General features: G+C 32.4%; 1 protein-coding gene across 4 annotated transcripts in view; it reads left to right on the top strand.

Annotated features, from left to right (window-relative positions):
• Positions 1 to 15,050, top strand: part of LOC120330626 (uncharacterized) — a 40,092-nt gene that overhangs the window by 22,388 nt on the left and 2,654 nt on the right. For 3 of the 4 annotated variants that reach the window (XM_078113757.1, XM_078113756.1, XM_039397501.2), the window contains 11 exons: positions 427 to 648; positions 1,380 to 1,532; positions 2,434 to 2,526; positions 2,985 to 3,164; positions 3,705 to 3,781; positions 4,171 to 4,378; positions 5,162 to 5,402; positions 5,855 to 6,006; positions 6,263 to 6,409; positions 7,038 to 7,247; positions 7,593 to 14,984. In XM_078113757.1, the coding sequence (XP_077969883.1) occupies positions 427 to 648; positions 1,380 to 1,532; positions 2,434 to 2,526; positions 2,985 to 3,164; positions 3,705 to 3,781; positions 4,171 to 4,378; positions 5,162 to 5,402; positions 5,855 to 6,006; positions 6,263 to 6,409; positions 7,038 to 7,247; positions 7,593 to 14,984 (9,075 nt within the window). The remainder of the gene's footprint in view (positions 1 to 426; positions 649 to 1,379; positions 1,533 to 2,433; positions 2,527 to 2,984; positions 3,165 to 3,704; positions 3,782 to 4,170; positions 4,379 to 5,161; positions 5,403 to 5,854; positions 6,007 to 6,262; positions 6,410 to 7,037; positions 7,248 to 7,592; positions 14,985 to 15,050) is intronic. The other variant, XM_039397502.2, reaches the window with a different exon arrangement.

Raw genomic sequence — 15,050 nt, 5'->3', positions numbered from 1 at the left:
AAAAATATATTGATTCTAAGGTACAGGACTATTTAATTCACATATCTTTAGAATTCAGCTTAAATAATATTTTAAATTAATTGTATTTTATTGGAAATGAGATTAAAGGAGGGATCTATAAATAACTAAGAATAAATAACTAAGAAACTCTTTTTTTTAACTTATATTAAATCATTTTCAAGGAGAAGGTCATGCGTCATGCAGAGAAATATTTGATATGCTCTGATTGCGCTAAAAACTTCCATACGATAAACATCTGAGCGATTTTTATGTCTCTAATTTGTGGATTAGATTGCATTTATATTTGAAGTTTGCTCTGATTAAAAGATAATTTAGGTATCAGAATTGACTGAAATTTTGATTAAAATATTTGATAATTTTTAAGTCTGAACATTTGTACTTGAAGTTTGTCATTTTCTTCTCCAGATTGACTCCCTCCAATCTCAACTAATGGAGCGTGAGGGAGCTTTAGAAAGATTATCCAGAGAATCATCCAGGATTCAAGAGAGTCATCAGAAAAAAGAGGATGAGAAAGAAAGTAGATTGACTGATACTGAAAATCAGATTGTCACTTTGCAACAGAAAATTACTCAGGCTGAGAAAATTATTTCTTCTCTTTCGAGTGAAGTCGAAAAGAAAGATGAGAAGGTATGAAGAGGAATTATTTTAGGATTTTTTTTTATCTCCTATGACTTTACAGTAAACAGATCTATTATATAATGAGGGCTTTCAAGGAAAACGTTTCAAGGAGATGCGAACTCCTTAATTTCTTACGAAATACTTTGTTGAATATCGCTAACAATCATCTATATCTTTATGATTTTTTCAAATAAAATTTTCTCAAATTTCAATGTCAGTCTTTTTGTCTATAAAACCTTGATAAGATATCTGAAATTGGGTTCCATTACATTTGAACCCACGTACATTTGAACCCATGGCAATTGCACCTGCCTACTATTGCACCTATGGAATTTTTTTTTGTTTTACGGATATTTGAACCCATACTAACCCTAACCCATGGGTTTAACACCCGCATATAGATTGAACCCGCGGATATACACATGGGTTTAAATGTACAGTCACCCTGAAATTGAAATCAATCGTGGTGCAATATTGATAGTAAGTATAGACATGGTGAAACTTGAATATCGTAGAAAATCTCCATATGCAAATTTGTCTAATTAGCCATGATATTTGACTTATTAAAAAAGTATAGGTTCTGCAGAAAAGTCGTAAAAAATCATTTAGAATATCTTTAAGCATTCATATATTATTATATTTAGTAACTCAAATTGCAACCTATACATGAACAGGAATAAATTTACAGTAATAATCCAAATCCAAAGTATTTTTATGCTAATTTACTCAATTCTACACAGATAAGCCTGCTTCATGAAACCTGCACTCAATGGGAAGCAAGTTTAACGGCAACTCAAGAAGAACTGGCAACCTTGCAACAACTTGTAATACACAAAGAAGAAGGTTTCAGACAACAAATGCAAATTGAAGCAGAGAATTTTGATAAGATCAAGGTATCCATTTACATTTCGACTTTCGGATAAAAAATTAATGTATTCCTAAATTAATTTGAAAGCTTTTATTTCGTATTTCAATTGATTTCCATTTCAGCATGCTTTTTTCATATTATATCGAAATTCTTCAACTATCTAAATGATGTTTTATCATTTATCCAGTATTTTCTATACCTTTAATGACCTTACCTTTATGATCGTCTTTTTCGTAACTATTACCTGATTTTTTTATCTCTATAAAATAACCTTAACCTTGCTTTGCATGCTTTCAAAATATAATGCCAATGTTTGACAAATAGGTCTTTATCGCTGGCGATACATCAATTTTGTAAATTAATTTTGTTTATGCTTCAAGATGTCTCAACAAAACTTCATCTTATCTGAATCTTCCTATCTGTTTAAACTGAAGTAGAAGGTGGTGGCTTGCAATTATCTGATTTAAATACAATAATAACGTAGGTCCACAGGGATGACCATCACTGAATAATTCACTATTCCTAATACTATTCAAATACAGCCAATAATATTCTATTCATTCTGATGATCTCTGGCAGTTCAAGATCCCTTCCCAAAGAATTGCACACCATTTATGGTGATTGGCTGCGGTTTTATGTTGTAAGCTTGTGTCAGAGCATCAGCAGTCCATTGTTTATTCCAAGCCTGCCTTCTCACACAGTTTTTAATAGTGGGCGGGCTGTGCAAAAACCTAAGACACTTGTTTGGAATCTAGTAGCTACTAACATTTAGGTAATCAAAAATTTGTATGTATTCATTCGTAGGCTGTATTCTTGCTATCTTATTATTTCTATTTGATATGGATTACCCAATATCAGCATAACATTTTTTTCTTGATTATTTTTGCATGACTTTCACTTTCTCCTTTCGATACCATTTATCACAGAATGATTTCATCTTGAATGAAGAAAATTTAAAACAAGAATTATTACAAATAACAAGCACGTATAATCAGATGAAGCAAAGCTATGATACCCAGGTGCAATAATCTGTGATTGTTCTCAGTGCTCGATTTATGGTGTTGTACTTCTGTTTGAACTATTAACTACTAAAAAGTTTGCTTTTAAACTTTGCTACTTTCTGGTGTGCAGATAAGAGGAATTGAAGTGGGCCTACCTCACCCATAAGTTGGGTAGGCAATGGCAAACCGTAAATATTTCATTTTTTTTTTCTAAAATAGGTCCTTTCATACCAATGGCTACATGTACAGAGCATTGTTCAGAACGAAAGGCATATAAATATGTCATATAAAGATGTTTCTGCTGAAAAGTGCTGTTCTACCAATGTAGTCTTATTGATAACGGTGAAATGAATCATCTAACTTGCAACATATTTCATCAATAAAGACTATTGAAAATGTTGTCTAATTTCAGTCATATAAGTGCTCTTTGTGAGTGTCTTATTTCAAATCATAATCTAATTTCTTTTATATTTCAGAATGAAGATGTCCGCAACCTGACATCTCATCTTGAAAAACAAATTGCAGAAAGTCAGTCTCATCATCTTGAAGAAATTTCCAAATTTCAAAATGAAATTACAAAACTTAAGCAAGATAAGGAATCAGCAACATCTGAATTGTTTTGTAGTCGTGAAGAAAATGAAAATTTGAAAGAAAAGGTAATTTTAAAATCATTGTTAGGTAATTGTATTTGCGTGATATCCAACACTGTACCCAGACCAATTTATGGAGTCATTGACAAACTCACTTCCCTCAGGATATGAGAAGATTCTTTTTTTTGTAAGATTGTTTTCTCCTGGTAATAGCCTAAATCAGCAGCTTTTGAAATCACTCAGCCACAAATCAATATTGAGTATCATTTGAGGATTTTGGAATTCAAACCCTGCGATGGCTAATTATGTGGGAGAGATTTGCAAGACTCTTCGCATCTTTAAGTTTGCAGTTTGGTCTGTGCATGCATTTGAAAGAATTATCTGCTTGATTAGTCAAGTGTCTGATCTTGACTGGTAACTAGTTTCGAAATTTCCCGGTTTATGACTAAACTGTTTTCCCTGCTACCAAGAGGTAAGTCTGAAGAAATTTTTTTTCCTGTATAATAAACTTAATATATTTATGGAGCCATTGTGAAGGATTTTACGACTAGTCTGCATATGTATCAGTATTAATATGTAATTAATTTCATTTCATTATCAATTCAGGTGGAAAAATTAGAGAAGTGGGAAACAGAAGCTCAGGAAAAAATGAAGCTTTGTCAAGAACTAGAAAGCACTTGCAGGTAAACTATTCACATTCTCTATTTTATTTGTGAAACGGTTTTTATTCACTCTCACTGTCAAATCTTCAAACATTTGAATGAACAATATCTTTCTAAAATATGGAAAGAGTATTAATCGATACATACCGGCCTCTTCAATGAATGTAATTGTTTCCTGTCATTGACACTTATAATAATATTAAGTTTTGTACACTGTAAACCAGTGCATATGATTCAATAAACTGAAAAACTTGCTATTAGCGGTAGAATGTCTCATATCATGTTTGGTCAAGATGTTCCACTCGTAACAACTGTAATTGTTGTTTGTGGATTTCGATCAGGCTGTATAATAAATATCTTTCTTTTGTGAGAGAAAATGACATTTCAATATTTGTCTTTCTTCCTTTTAGCCTGTTGGATGAAAGACTGAAAGAATCAGCTGCCAAGTTGCGAGAATATGAACAACAGAACACGATACTTCAACAAAATTTGTCCGAAACATCTGAGAAAGCATCAGAAAAAGAAAAATTAGTCGTTCAACTTGACGAAGCTCTTACACAAAGTTCTGCTGAAATAAGAAAATTGAAAGATGCTTTGAGTGCAGAGAGTGAGAGACAGGTTTGTAATAGAAACAAACATAAAGATTTAAATTAAGCCTATGAGATTTTAGCTTACCGGTATATTAAAAACATAAATAATTATTTATACAGACATATTATTGATTAATCCTGTAATCAAAAATGTTTGGTGTGTATTTTATGCTGTTCAGTGTACCAATCCATAGAAACAATTTGATGAATTTTTGTCTCCCCCCCCCTGTTGATGGTACATGGGAATTTTCTAATCTTAAATAATTTTCATATCCTAAGTGATCAGCACATTCTAAGATAGGCTTTTCACTTTAAATACAATGGAAGAGTTATAACACTAAACATATTAAAAAAATGTAATAGGTAGCATAGATGAAATAACGAGGGTGTTTGCTATATCTAAATATTCATCCTAAATGATTCAAGAGTCTCTTGCTGCACACTAACACAAACATATTTTTGTAATGTTTTGTCTGGTCAAGTCAGACTTCCTCATACAATCATTTATCAAACTGTCAGATGAAAGTCATGAAACGTTACAAAAATATATTTGTGTTAGTGTGCAGCAAGACTCTTAAATCACTTTGGATTGTTATCTCTACTCTTGCTACAGCATCCTTGCAATATATGCGTACGGATCCACCGGCACAAAAGCATAGAAGGAGGATAAGTAGTTAGTTTCGTAGAAACCCAATCGATAGTATATATATTAGTCGCGAAGGTCATCATAAAGATGAACATCATAATATCACCTTATTCAGATATGACATTTTTTTATACCTAACTTGTGTATAATTTGTTCTAAATTAAGATCAAAGAAATAGACTCAATGGTGACATCAAATGTAGAAGAAAGAGATGAACATATCAAACGATTAGAAGCAGAATATAAAACAATTCAGGAATCTTTCAACTCAGTTCAAGAATCACTTGTTTCGGTGCAACAAAATTTGAGTGTCATTGAAAAAGAAAGGGATGAACTAAAACAGACTTGCGCTGAACTTGAAATTGAATTTGAATCAGCAAGGAAAGAACATGAACTAAAATTAGACGGTTTGTTTTTGATATTTTTTATATTTTCCTTATAATTCTACATGGTTTCAGTGAGGAATGGCCAAAACTGAATATTTCACTATTTCTAATACATTCTGAGAAAATGTTTTGATTATCTAATTTTAAATACATTGTAAATTGGGGGCAATATGTCTTCATGTCGATCACATCTAAAACGACACAAACTTGAAGGTCATTGGTTTCTCTGTGTTCTTTGTTACCAGTTGAGATATTGTATATTTTGATCTGCTTGTCTGATGGCTCAAAGTTCATGATTTTAAAATAAAAATGTTTTAAATTATTTCTAAATTCAAAAATTCACTATATCGGTGATAAGAATTTGCTCAGATGAAGGACATGCACACAATTTTGATGACAATTTCTATCTTGCCTTATAGTGTTTTCGTGGCACCGAACTAAAATTCTTTTTATTTCATATTTAAACATTGCAGGAGAAGCCACAAAACACGCAGAAGATTTGAATGTTTTAAACTCACTCTTAGAAGAAAACAGATTAAGGCTACAAGAAATAACGGAAGCTAGACAACAGGAGAATGAGAAAGAGGAAGCTTGGCTTAAAACATGCACTGATCTTGAAACTCAGGTAAGGTGTTTTATACGTATTTCTGGTGGCTTAAAAGGTTATTTATTTTGGTCTCAACTATGGATTGTCTATTAGGCAGTAAAAGCGACCTGAAATTCTATTTCGATTTATATTCACATGGGTAGATTTTTCGAAGTATTTATCTAATGTGGCATTAAAATTCTAAAATTCAAGGATACCAACCAGATTATTTCAATATAATCGTCCTAAATGAGTAAAGAAATAAAAGCATTGGACATTTTTTTATTTTCTGCAGCTTTGTCAAACTCGAGATGAACTTGAATCATCAAGACTTGATTTATCGAGTACAATGGAAAAAGAGCAAGAACTCACAGCTGAAATAAGTAAATTAACTGATCAGCTGAATGAGTCGAAAGGAAAAGAAGAAGAATTTAAAGAATCTGTAAGTAGACTTTGGTGATAGATACAGAACGATATAATAAAAGTGTTTTTTAACTATAAAATAATTTTTAAAATCCATCCAGAAATATGTATTTCCAATTCTTGATTGTAAGGGGACCAGCAAAATGCTGCTTATCTTCAACAATTTTAATACAATAGAAATCAAAATTTGTGCCATATCAAAACGTAGTTGACGAAGATTCAGATTATTTAAATTTACCACACTGTTCCTTATACATTCGTGATCATTGGGTTTATGAAAAGTTAACAAAATTCATGTGTATTTCAGTAACCGAATACTGACTACATTACCAGGGGTTCAGAGGTCAGAATTTCCTTCAGAAGGCTATTACTTTTATTTATTTCAAAAATTTCTGTGGGCTCTGTGAAATTCGGTTTTTGTATGCAATGACGTCATTAAATTTAAAAATTGCCTACCGTGTGGCGGTTTCGTGTTCGCGTCAGTTTGGGAGAGTCAGGCGAAGTTATGAAGACTGTGGTTTACTGTGACAGATTTCATACCCATACTACTTCCTTCTGGCCTTCGTGTCCATATAATTGAACATTGCCTCTTGTTGTATTATATATCGTAAAATGAGTTTTAAACTCTGAATACTCTGAATTTATAGAATGCTAAACACGAGGCTCAAATGGAAAAAGTGAAGAAGATAATTCGTGGACTACAAATTCAACTAAAACAAGGAAAAGAGAAGATTGCGCAACTCGAAAAAGAAAAAAGTGAATCTTTGAATGATTCTCAACAACAAAGTGAACAAAAGCTACATGAGAATGATGAAAAATTAAATGAACTAACACAGAAAATTCAAGAATTAGAAAAGGTACACAGAAAGTGTTAGTATGTTGTGAAAATTATATATTACATAGATCTCCATTACCTATATGATGGTAACAATCCATGTACAGAATGATGGAATATGATTTGCTTACAAGTTAACCTATGGGATTCCACATTCAAATAGTAATACTCTAGCACTAGCCATATCTGCCATGCGCACAAATTATACTATATGCCCATTTTTACTTCAACTCCCCAAAATTTAATAAATACTCTTTCACTTTGAAAGCATTTATTATTATCCCAAACGTTTTTCATGAATATCCCTGATTTAACATAGCATGGATTGACTATGAAATTTAAAGTAATTTTTGTCTATTTTTGACAGGAAATTTCACAGCACAAGTCAAATGCTGAAGAGTCCTCTCTTCTCACAACATCTCTGAAAGAACAATTACTTGCGTCTGTTCAAAGTTTTGACTCATTTAAACAAGAATCATCAGCAAATGAAACTCAATTGAAACAAAACGTTGAACAATTACAGGAACAAATGAAATATGATTCTGAATCACTGAAAACTTTCAAAGAAAAGAATGAAAACCTAGAAAATGAGATTGAAACGAAGTGGAAACTTGAATTGCAGGAAATTTTTGCACAATCTGAAACTCTAAAATTAGAAGTGGAAAATTTGCAAATGAAATCATCTGAAGACGAAAGAAAAAACGTTGAACTCATGAATCAAATTTCTGAAAATGAAGAAGAATTGGATAATTTGAGACACCAAGTGGAGTCACTCAAAGTATCTAGTTCAATTTTAGTCTCGCAGAAATCACAAGTAGAAGCCGTTCTGTCAGAAAAAGACGATATGCTTCATAATTTATCAACAGCTTCTGAAGATGCTTCGAATTTAACCCAGGAGGTTGTATCACTAAAAGATTTGGTTCAATCAAAAACGGATGAATTGCAGACTGCAGTATCAGATGTTGAAAAGTATAAAACCCTTCATCACAATGTTTCAAGGGAACTTGAAGGATTAAAAGAACAATCTGAAATGTTACAGAATTCTTTAAAAGAAAACATTCAAGAGATGATGTCAACTATAACACTGAAGGAAGATGAATGTGAAAAATTATCAGCTGAAAATAAGGAATTGAAGACATCTGTTTTATCAAATGAAAGCAGAATCAGTGAGCTAGAAAAAATGAACGAATCTTTGGAAGGTGATATTACAGAGGAAAACAAGAAAAAGGAAGAAGTTGAAATGCTGACTAACAAAGTTATAAAAATAGAAGAGGAATTGAGAATGAAAAACACTGAAATAGAGGATATTCAAAATCAAACGTTGACACTAGAATCTGAATTGAAAGAGAAACGTGAAGAATTAGCAAATTTATTAGGTTCTAATGAAAATTTGAAGGAAGAGCTCTCAAATCAAGAAGAAAAATTGATTTCAATACTGAATAATCATGATAAGATTCAAAAAGAATATGCAGATTTATGCGATGGTATGAATAAAAAGGACGAAGAGTTGCAGCAAGTTAAAAGAAGACTTGAAGAAATTAGAACAGAAACTGAAAGTGGTTCAGAAGAAATGACATCACAACAGAATTCATTACAAGATCATATCAATAACTTAACTCATCAGAATGAAAAGTTGTCTGAACAGATTCAACATTACATTGAAGAAAACGGAAAACTGCAAGACGGGATTTCTTCTGTACAAGACAGAATTGAAGCCTCAGAAAATGAATTGGTGAATAAGAATTCACTGAATGAAAATTTGAAACAACAGTTACTAGAGGCAGACGCCAAACTTCAAGGTCAAAATGAAATTGCAGAATTGAAGCAAACACAGTTAGAAGAAAATTTAAAACAAATGGAAGAAATACAATTATCGTTAAATGAAAAAACTGAAATCTGTACCAAATTGGAAAATGAATTACGAGAATCTTCTAGCAATTTTGAAGCTTTAAATCTGAAAATTCAACAAGAAAATGATGCAAAAATAAAGGAATTGAGTAAAATGAATACTTCGTTGCAATCAACGTTACAAGCAAAAGATGAAGAGATTTCCGAAAGGAGTGATGAAATAGCTCGGTTGCAAAATCAATATAAAATACTTCATGAAGAAAAGACATCTTTGGAGGAAAAACAAATTGACATGAGCAAAGTTGTTGAGAGCTATCAAACTTCCAGTGTTTTTAAAGAATCTAGTATGGAAGAACAAGATTCTGGGAAGGAAACTGTAGAAATAAATGAACTGAAAACCAACATATCATCATTAGAATCACAGGTTGAGGAGAAATCAAAAACTTTGTTTGAAACCCAAAGAAAATTAAAGGCTTCTCTGGTATCGAGGAAAAGTTTGATGGAAAAATTGAAAACTGCTGAAAATAAGCTGAAAGGATATGAAAATGGTGAAAATTCTAATATATCAATGAATGACGGAAATGAATCTTTGAATCAATCTTTCGATTCTGTTTCAAGTTCATCTCCAAGAAGTACCATTGAGGATGATCATTCGGAACATATTTCTGCATTGAAAACAAAGAACACTGAATTAACTGATAAAATCCAACAACTGGAAGCTGGAGTCGCACAAGAAAGACAAAGGTTTGCGGATAAAGAATTGGAATTACAGAACAAGTTTTCAAAAATTAGTAAATTACGAGAAAGTGCTGTTGAAGATTGTGCACAAAAGAATATGGAAGTTGATAATTTAAAGAGAAAAATTGATGAATTTGAAAAGCAGTTGAATATTACAAAATCCATTGAAACCGATACTGAAAATCTAAAATCTATCCATACAGCTGAATTGGCGAAGAAGCAAGAGGAGTTACAATCTGCTGTCGATGCTAAAGAAAATATGACAGAACGAGTCAATTTCCTTCAAAATCAAATTGACACCTTTTCATCGACAGAATCATCATTAGTAGAAGAAATAAAACAGAAAAGTAATGATTATGAAAAATTGAAAGATGAATTCCTTATGATTACACAAGAAAGGGAAGATTCTGAAAAACATGTTACTGAATTTCAAGAAAAACTGGCAACAGCGAATGAGGAACGAAATTCACTGCAACTTCAATATGACGAAAAGAATGATATGGTGTTAACTCTTCAGTCAAAAATTATCGAGTTGGAAAACACAAGAATTAATGCTGAAAGTTCTGGCCAGCCTGAATCAGAGGAAATGGAGATATCATTGCAAGATAAGGAGAATGAAATTCATCTTCTTCAGTCAAAATTCACTGAATTCGAAAATCAGTTGTTGGAATCTCAAAATGACGCGAAAATATCTAAAAACGAATCCCAACATTTTCAAGAATTGTTAGAAGCAGAAAAAGCTGTGGTAGCTAAAATTCTTGAAGAATTGAATTCATTAAAAGAAGAAATATTGAATAGGAATGCTGGATTGGAAGATGCTGAAAATAAACTGAATGATGCAAAAAAAAGAATTGAGGAATTCGAAACCGAAAAGACATTGGCAACAAATTTACATCTTGGACAGATTCAAAAATTAGAAGAAGACTTAAAATCAACAAAAACAGAAAAGGATCAATTGTTGGAAATGATAACAACTTTAAAATCTGAGAAAGAACATAATTCTGCTTTAGTCGAAGTTGAGAAAATCCAACTTCTGCAAAAATCAAAGGATGATGCAATGAAAGAAAAAGAACAAATGCAGAGAAAATTAAAGGCTGCTCTCGTTTCTAGAAAAGAGTTGATTTTGGAGGAAAAACAGCTGAAAGAAGAAGTAGAAACTTTGAGGACTGAATCTAAAAACTTGAAAACAGAATTGGCGTCTTTAAAAGATTATCATCTTAAATTTGAATCTTGCGAAAAAGAATTGAATGAAATTAAACAGAAAATTGAAGAACAAAATGCAGAAGTGACTGAAATGAGAACAAGACGCGAAAAAGACATTCGAATTCTAAAAGAATCGCAAAGAAAAGTCAAAGAACTGGAAAAACAAAATAGAGAACTGACAGAAAATACTGAATTTGAAATCACAGAAATGAAAAAGAGTGTGGAAAAAATAGAAGAAGCTTTGAAATTAAAAGAAACTGAAGTTGCCACATTGGAATCTTGTAATAATGATCTTAATGACATGGTTACAGCTCTTGAAACTAAGAAAAAGAGTTTGGAGAGGAAGCTAGAAGAAGATGTTGAAGAGATGAGGAATCTCCGTAGGCAAATAAAAATGGTCCAGGAAGATTCAAATGGAATGTCTAATGAGGAAGTCGAAGAGACGAAAGATCGTTTGGAAGCTGCAGAGTGGGATAAAGAAACTCTACAAGAGCAAGTTAAGCATCTTGAAGAGGAGAAAAGAGAAAAATCTTCTATGTTGGATAAAGTCTTGGAAGATTTTGAACGCGAATCGATCGCGAAACAAGAACTTGCAGCAAAATGCGAAACACTGCAAGATGAGATTGATAAAATCAACGCTGATATGGAAGATTTTTCACAGAAACATGTCGGAATGGATGATTCCGTAGTGAAAGCTCTAAAAGATGAAAACAAGAGCCTGAAGTCTTCTTTTCTTGACATCAAAGTTGAACTTGAAAAGATTAAATCGGAGCGAGATTTGACTTCAGGTAACTCTAACCAACAAACTGGTGGAGAAACCGCACTTGATGATGAAAATAAAAATTTGAAATCGAAAATAAAAGCTTTGAATGCGGAGTTGCAAGTTTTCAAAAATCAAAAATTTAGTAGTTTTCAGTCTGATGCAGAAATGCAGGAAAATGAAAGAACAGCATTATCTTCGCTTCAAGAAGAAAATGAATCGTTAAAACTATCTGTAAAATCTCTCGAGTCACGGTTAAATTTATTAAAAAATGAAAACTTGTTGATTTCCAGAGAATCTAATATTGTAGAACAGGAAGAATCACTGTCTCGAATGGATGATCTGTCTGAAAATCCCAATACATTAGAAAACGAGATACTCCTTGCTAGAAAAACTATTCTGGAAGAAACTCTGGGCCAATTAAAAGTCACACAACCTGAAAATTGGGAACAAGAACCAGGGATTAAAAAACTAATCGACAAACTAGATTATCTTGCGAATAAAGCTGCAGAGGCAAGACGAGAAACAAAAATATGTAACGAAAAATGGCAAAAAGCAGAGGCTGACTTTTCTAGAATCAAAAACCAGTTTGATTCTGCTCAACAAGCTGTGGAAATGCAGGACAAAACGATCGAACAACACATTGAAGAAATTACTGCATTGAAGAACAGAATTCTTGACTTGCAGCAGGAACAACAACTATCTCCAGAATCCGAATCTATTAACATAGAGCTTCTCCAACTCAGAACAGAGTATGATCGTTTGAAATCCGTCTCGCAGGTTGAAAGACAAAGTTATGAACAAATTCAACTGAAAAATGAGAGGGAAATTTCTGACCTCACAAATAAAATCCAAGAATTGAAAAATGATAAAAATGACTTGAAATCAGCAATGGATGTAAAAATGAGTGAACTGAAAATTGTTGATGAACAATGTAAAAGTTTGGAAATTGAAGCTGAAAAACTTCATGCTGAATCATCAGAAATGAAAAATGAACTCCAATGTATGAAAAATTCAGTTTCAGAGCTAGAAAAGGAGAGGATTGGATTGTTGTCTCAAATAGAATCATATCAAAGAGAAAGCAATGATCCATCTACGCCTCTATCAAATTCGGCAAATGAAGACATTGGTTTGGCTCATAAGAAAACAGCAGAAGTTCGAAGTTCTTCTGGACATAGTTTTTCATCGGTTGCTGAAAGCTATTCAAGGCTTGTTGAAGATTTGAGCTCAGGGAATCTTGATCTAGCTGAAATGAAAAAACAACATCGAGCTTTAGTTGAAGAACTAATAAGCAAAGACGAAGAACTTTCAAATGTTAAAAACGAATTTGCAAATCTTTCATCAGCTTTTGATGAAATGCTCCAAAAGGCAGAGCTACCCCCATCTCAAGTAATAGACTCTATACATAGTCAACCTCAAATTTCAGATTCTGATAGTACTCCATCTGTTGAATATGAAAATCTGTTAAAATCCGAAGTTGATAATACAAAGCAAAAGGTTGATGAAATGAATAAAGAACTTGCAAGCCGTGAAGCTCTTGTTTCAGAACTTGTTTCTGATTGTATGAGATTAAAAACTGATTTAGATCGAGAGAAAAAAGAAAATGATGCTTTGAAAGCAGAAGCAACAGAATTGCGCACCCAAGCACAATCTCTCGCCTGTTTAAGAACACAATATGAAGCAAACGAAAATCATTTAAAATCAGAGCTTTCAGTAAAGGATCGTATTATGCTTAGGCAAAAAGAAGAACTTGATTACCTCAAAACAGAGCAATCGCGACTTCGACAAGAATTTGGAGCTGGTAGCCCACAAGAAGTTCAAGTTGTATTGGCAGCATATCTTGAAGATATTCACAAGTTAAAAGCAAGTTTGAATACAAAGTCAACTGAACTTGACCAAAATGTCTTGACTATCAAACATTTAGAAAGTGAAATAGAAAGTAAAAATAAAGAAATTGAGAAAATTTCTTCAGAGTTTGAATCATTGAATACACAATTAGAATCTAACCAACAGCAAATTTGTGATCTCCAAGATGAAATTGAGTCTCTAACGACTGAAAAATCTGAATTGAGCAGTAATTTGGAATCATTGAAAGAAATAAGTGAGACGGTAAAGGAAAAAGATGAGCAATTGAATGCTTTAACGAAGGAAAAACAAAATTCTCTGGAGGAATGCAGTAGCAAGGATAATCTTATTCTGCAGCTTCAAGAAGAAAATAAAAATCATAAATCTGAAACAGAATCTTTAAATAATTTGCTCGAAGAGAAAAACCAACTTGTTGAAACTTTGACCGAACAAAACGACAGAATATCTTTAGATTTAGAAGAAAAAATATCTTTTTCAGGAGTAATTGAGAAAGAAAATGATGACATCAGAATAAAATTTGATGCATTTGCTGAAGAAATTCGATCTAAAGATGCTGCATTGAAAGCGCTATTAGAAGAAAAGGATAAATTGTCGAAGGTTAATGAAAAAACATCTAGTGAATATTCAGAAATGCAAAGTAATTTTACTGCGGTAAAATCTCAAAAGGATATGCTTGAGAAAGATTTGAATGACACTGCAAAGAATTTTGCTGCTTATGTGGAAACAACTAAAGAGAAACAGAAACGTTTAGAAGGAAATGAAAAAAGCTTAAGGTCGATAACTGGGGACCTTGCAGCATTAGAAGATAAGTATTCAACACAAGGATCTATTTTAAATGAAATTCAAAATCAAATTCCCGAACCTCAAGTTGCAACGGAGATTTTAGTGCAGTCTGAAGCCTCCACTCCCTCAAACGGAGTTAAAACAGTATCAACAAAATCACTCAAGGACAAAAATCCACTTGTACGGTTACAAAGAAAATTAGACTCATATGAAAACGCTTTGACGTGGTTGAATTCATCGAAAAAACAGGTGCAGGACCAAAACGTTGAAATAAACAATCTTTACGATAAGTTAAAAAATGACTATAACAACAATATATCGAAACTAGAAGAAGTTCAAATATCACTTCTGGAAATGGAAAGAAAATTTCAAGATTCTGATATTGCAAATAAAAAACTAAAAGATCAAGCTGAAAATTATCGTTCTGCAATTGACAAAGAAATGCAACAAAAGTCTTCTGACTTGGAAAACTTGAAAAAAGATCTCGAATCTGTAAGCAGAAATTATGAAAATGAACAACTGAAAGTGAATAATTTGGATAAAGAGATTGGTGTACTCCACGTAAGTGATGTATTTTCGTGTTGCGATGCATAATTATTTTTATGGGAATTATAGCTGACTGATGCC

The sequence above is a fragment of the Styela clava genome, chromosome 6 (assembly GCF_964204865.1).
Source record: "Styela clava chromosome 6, kaStyClav1.hap1.2, whole genome shotgun sequence".
In the NCBI taxonomy this organism is placed as follows: Eukaryota; Metazoa; Chordata; class Ascidiacea; order Stolidobranchia; family Styelidae; genus Styela; species Styela clava.
This window is presented reverse-complemented; position numbering and strand designations above follow the sequence as displayed.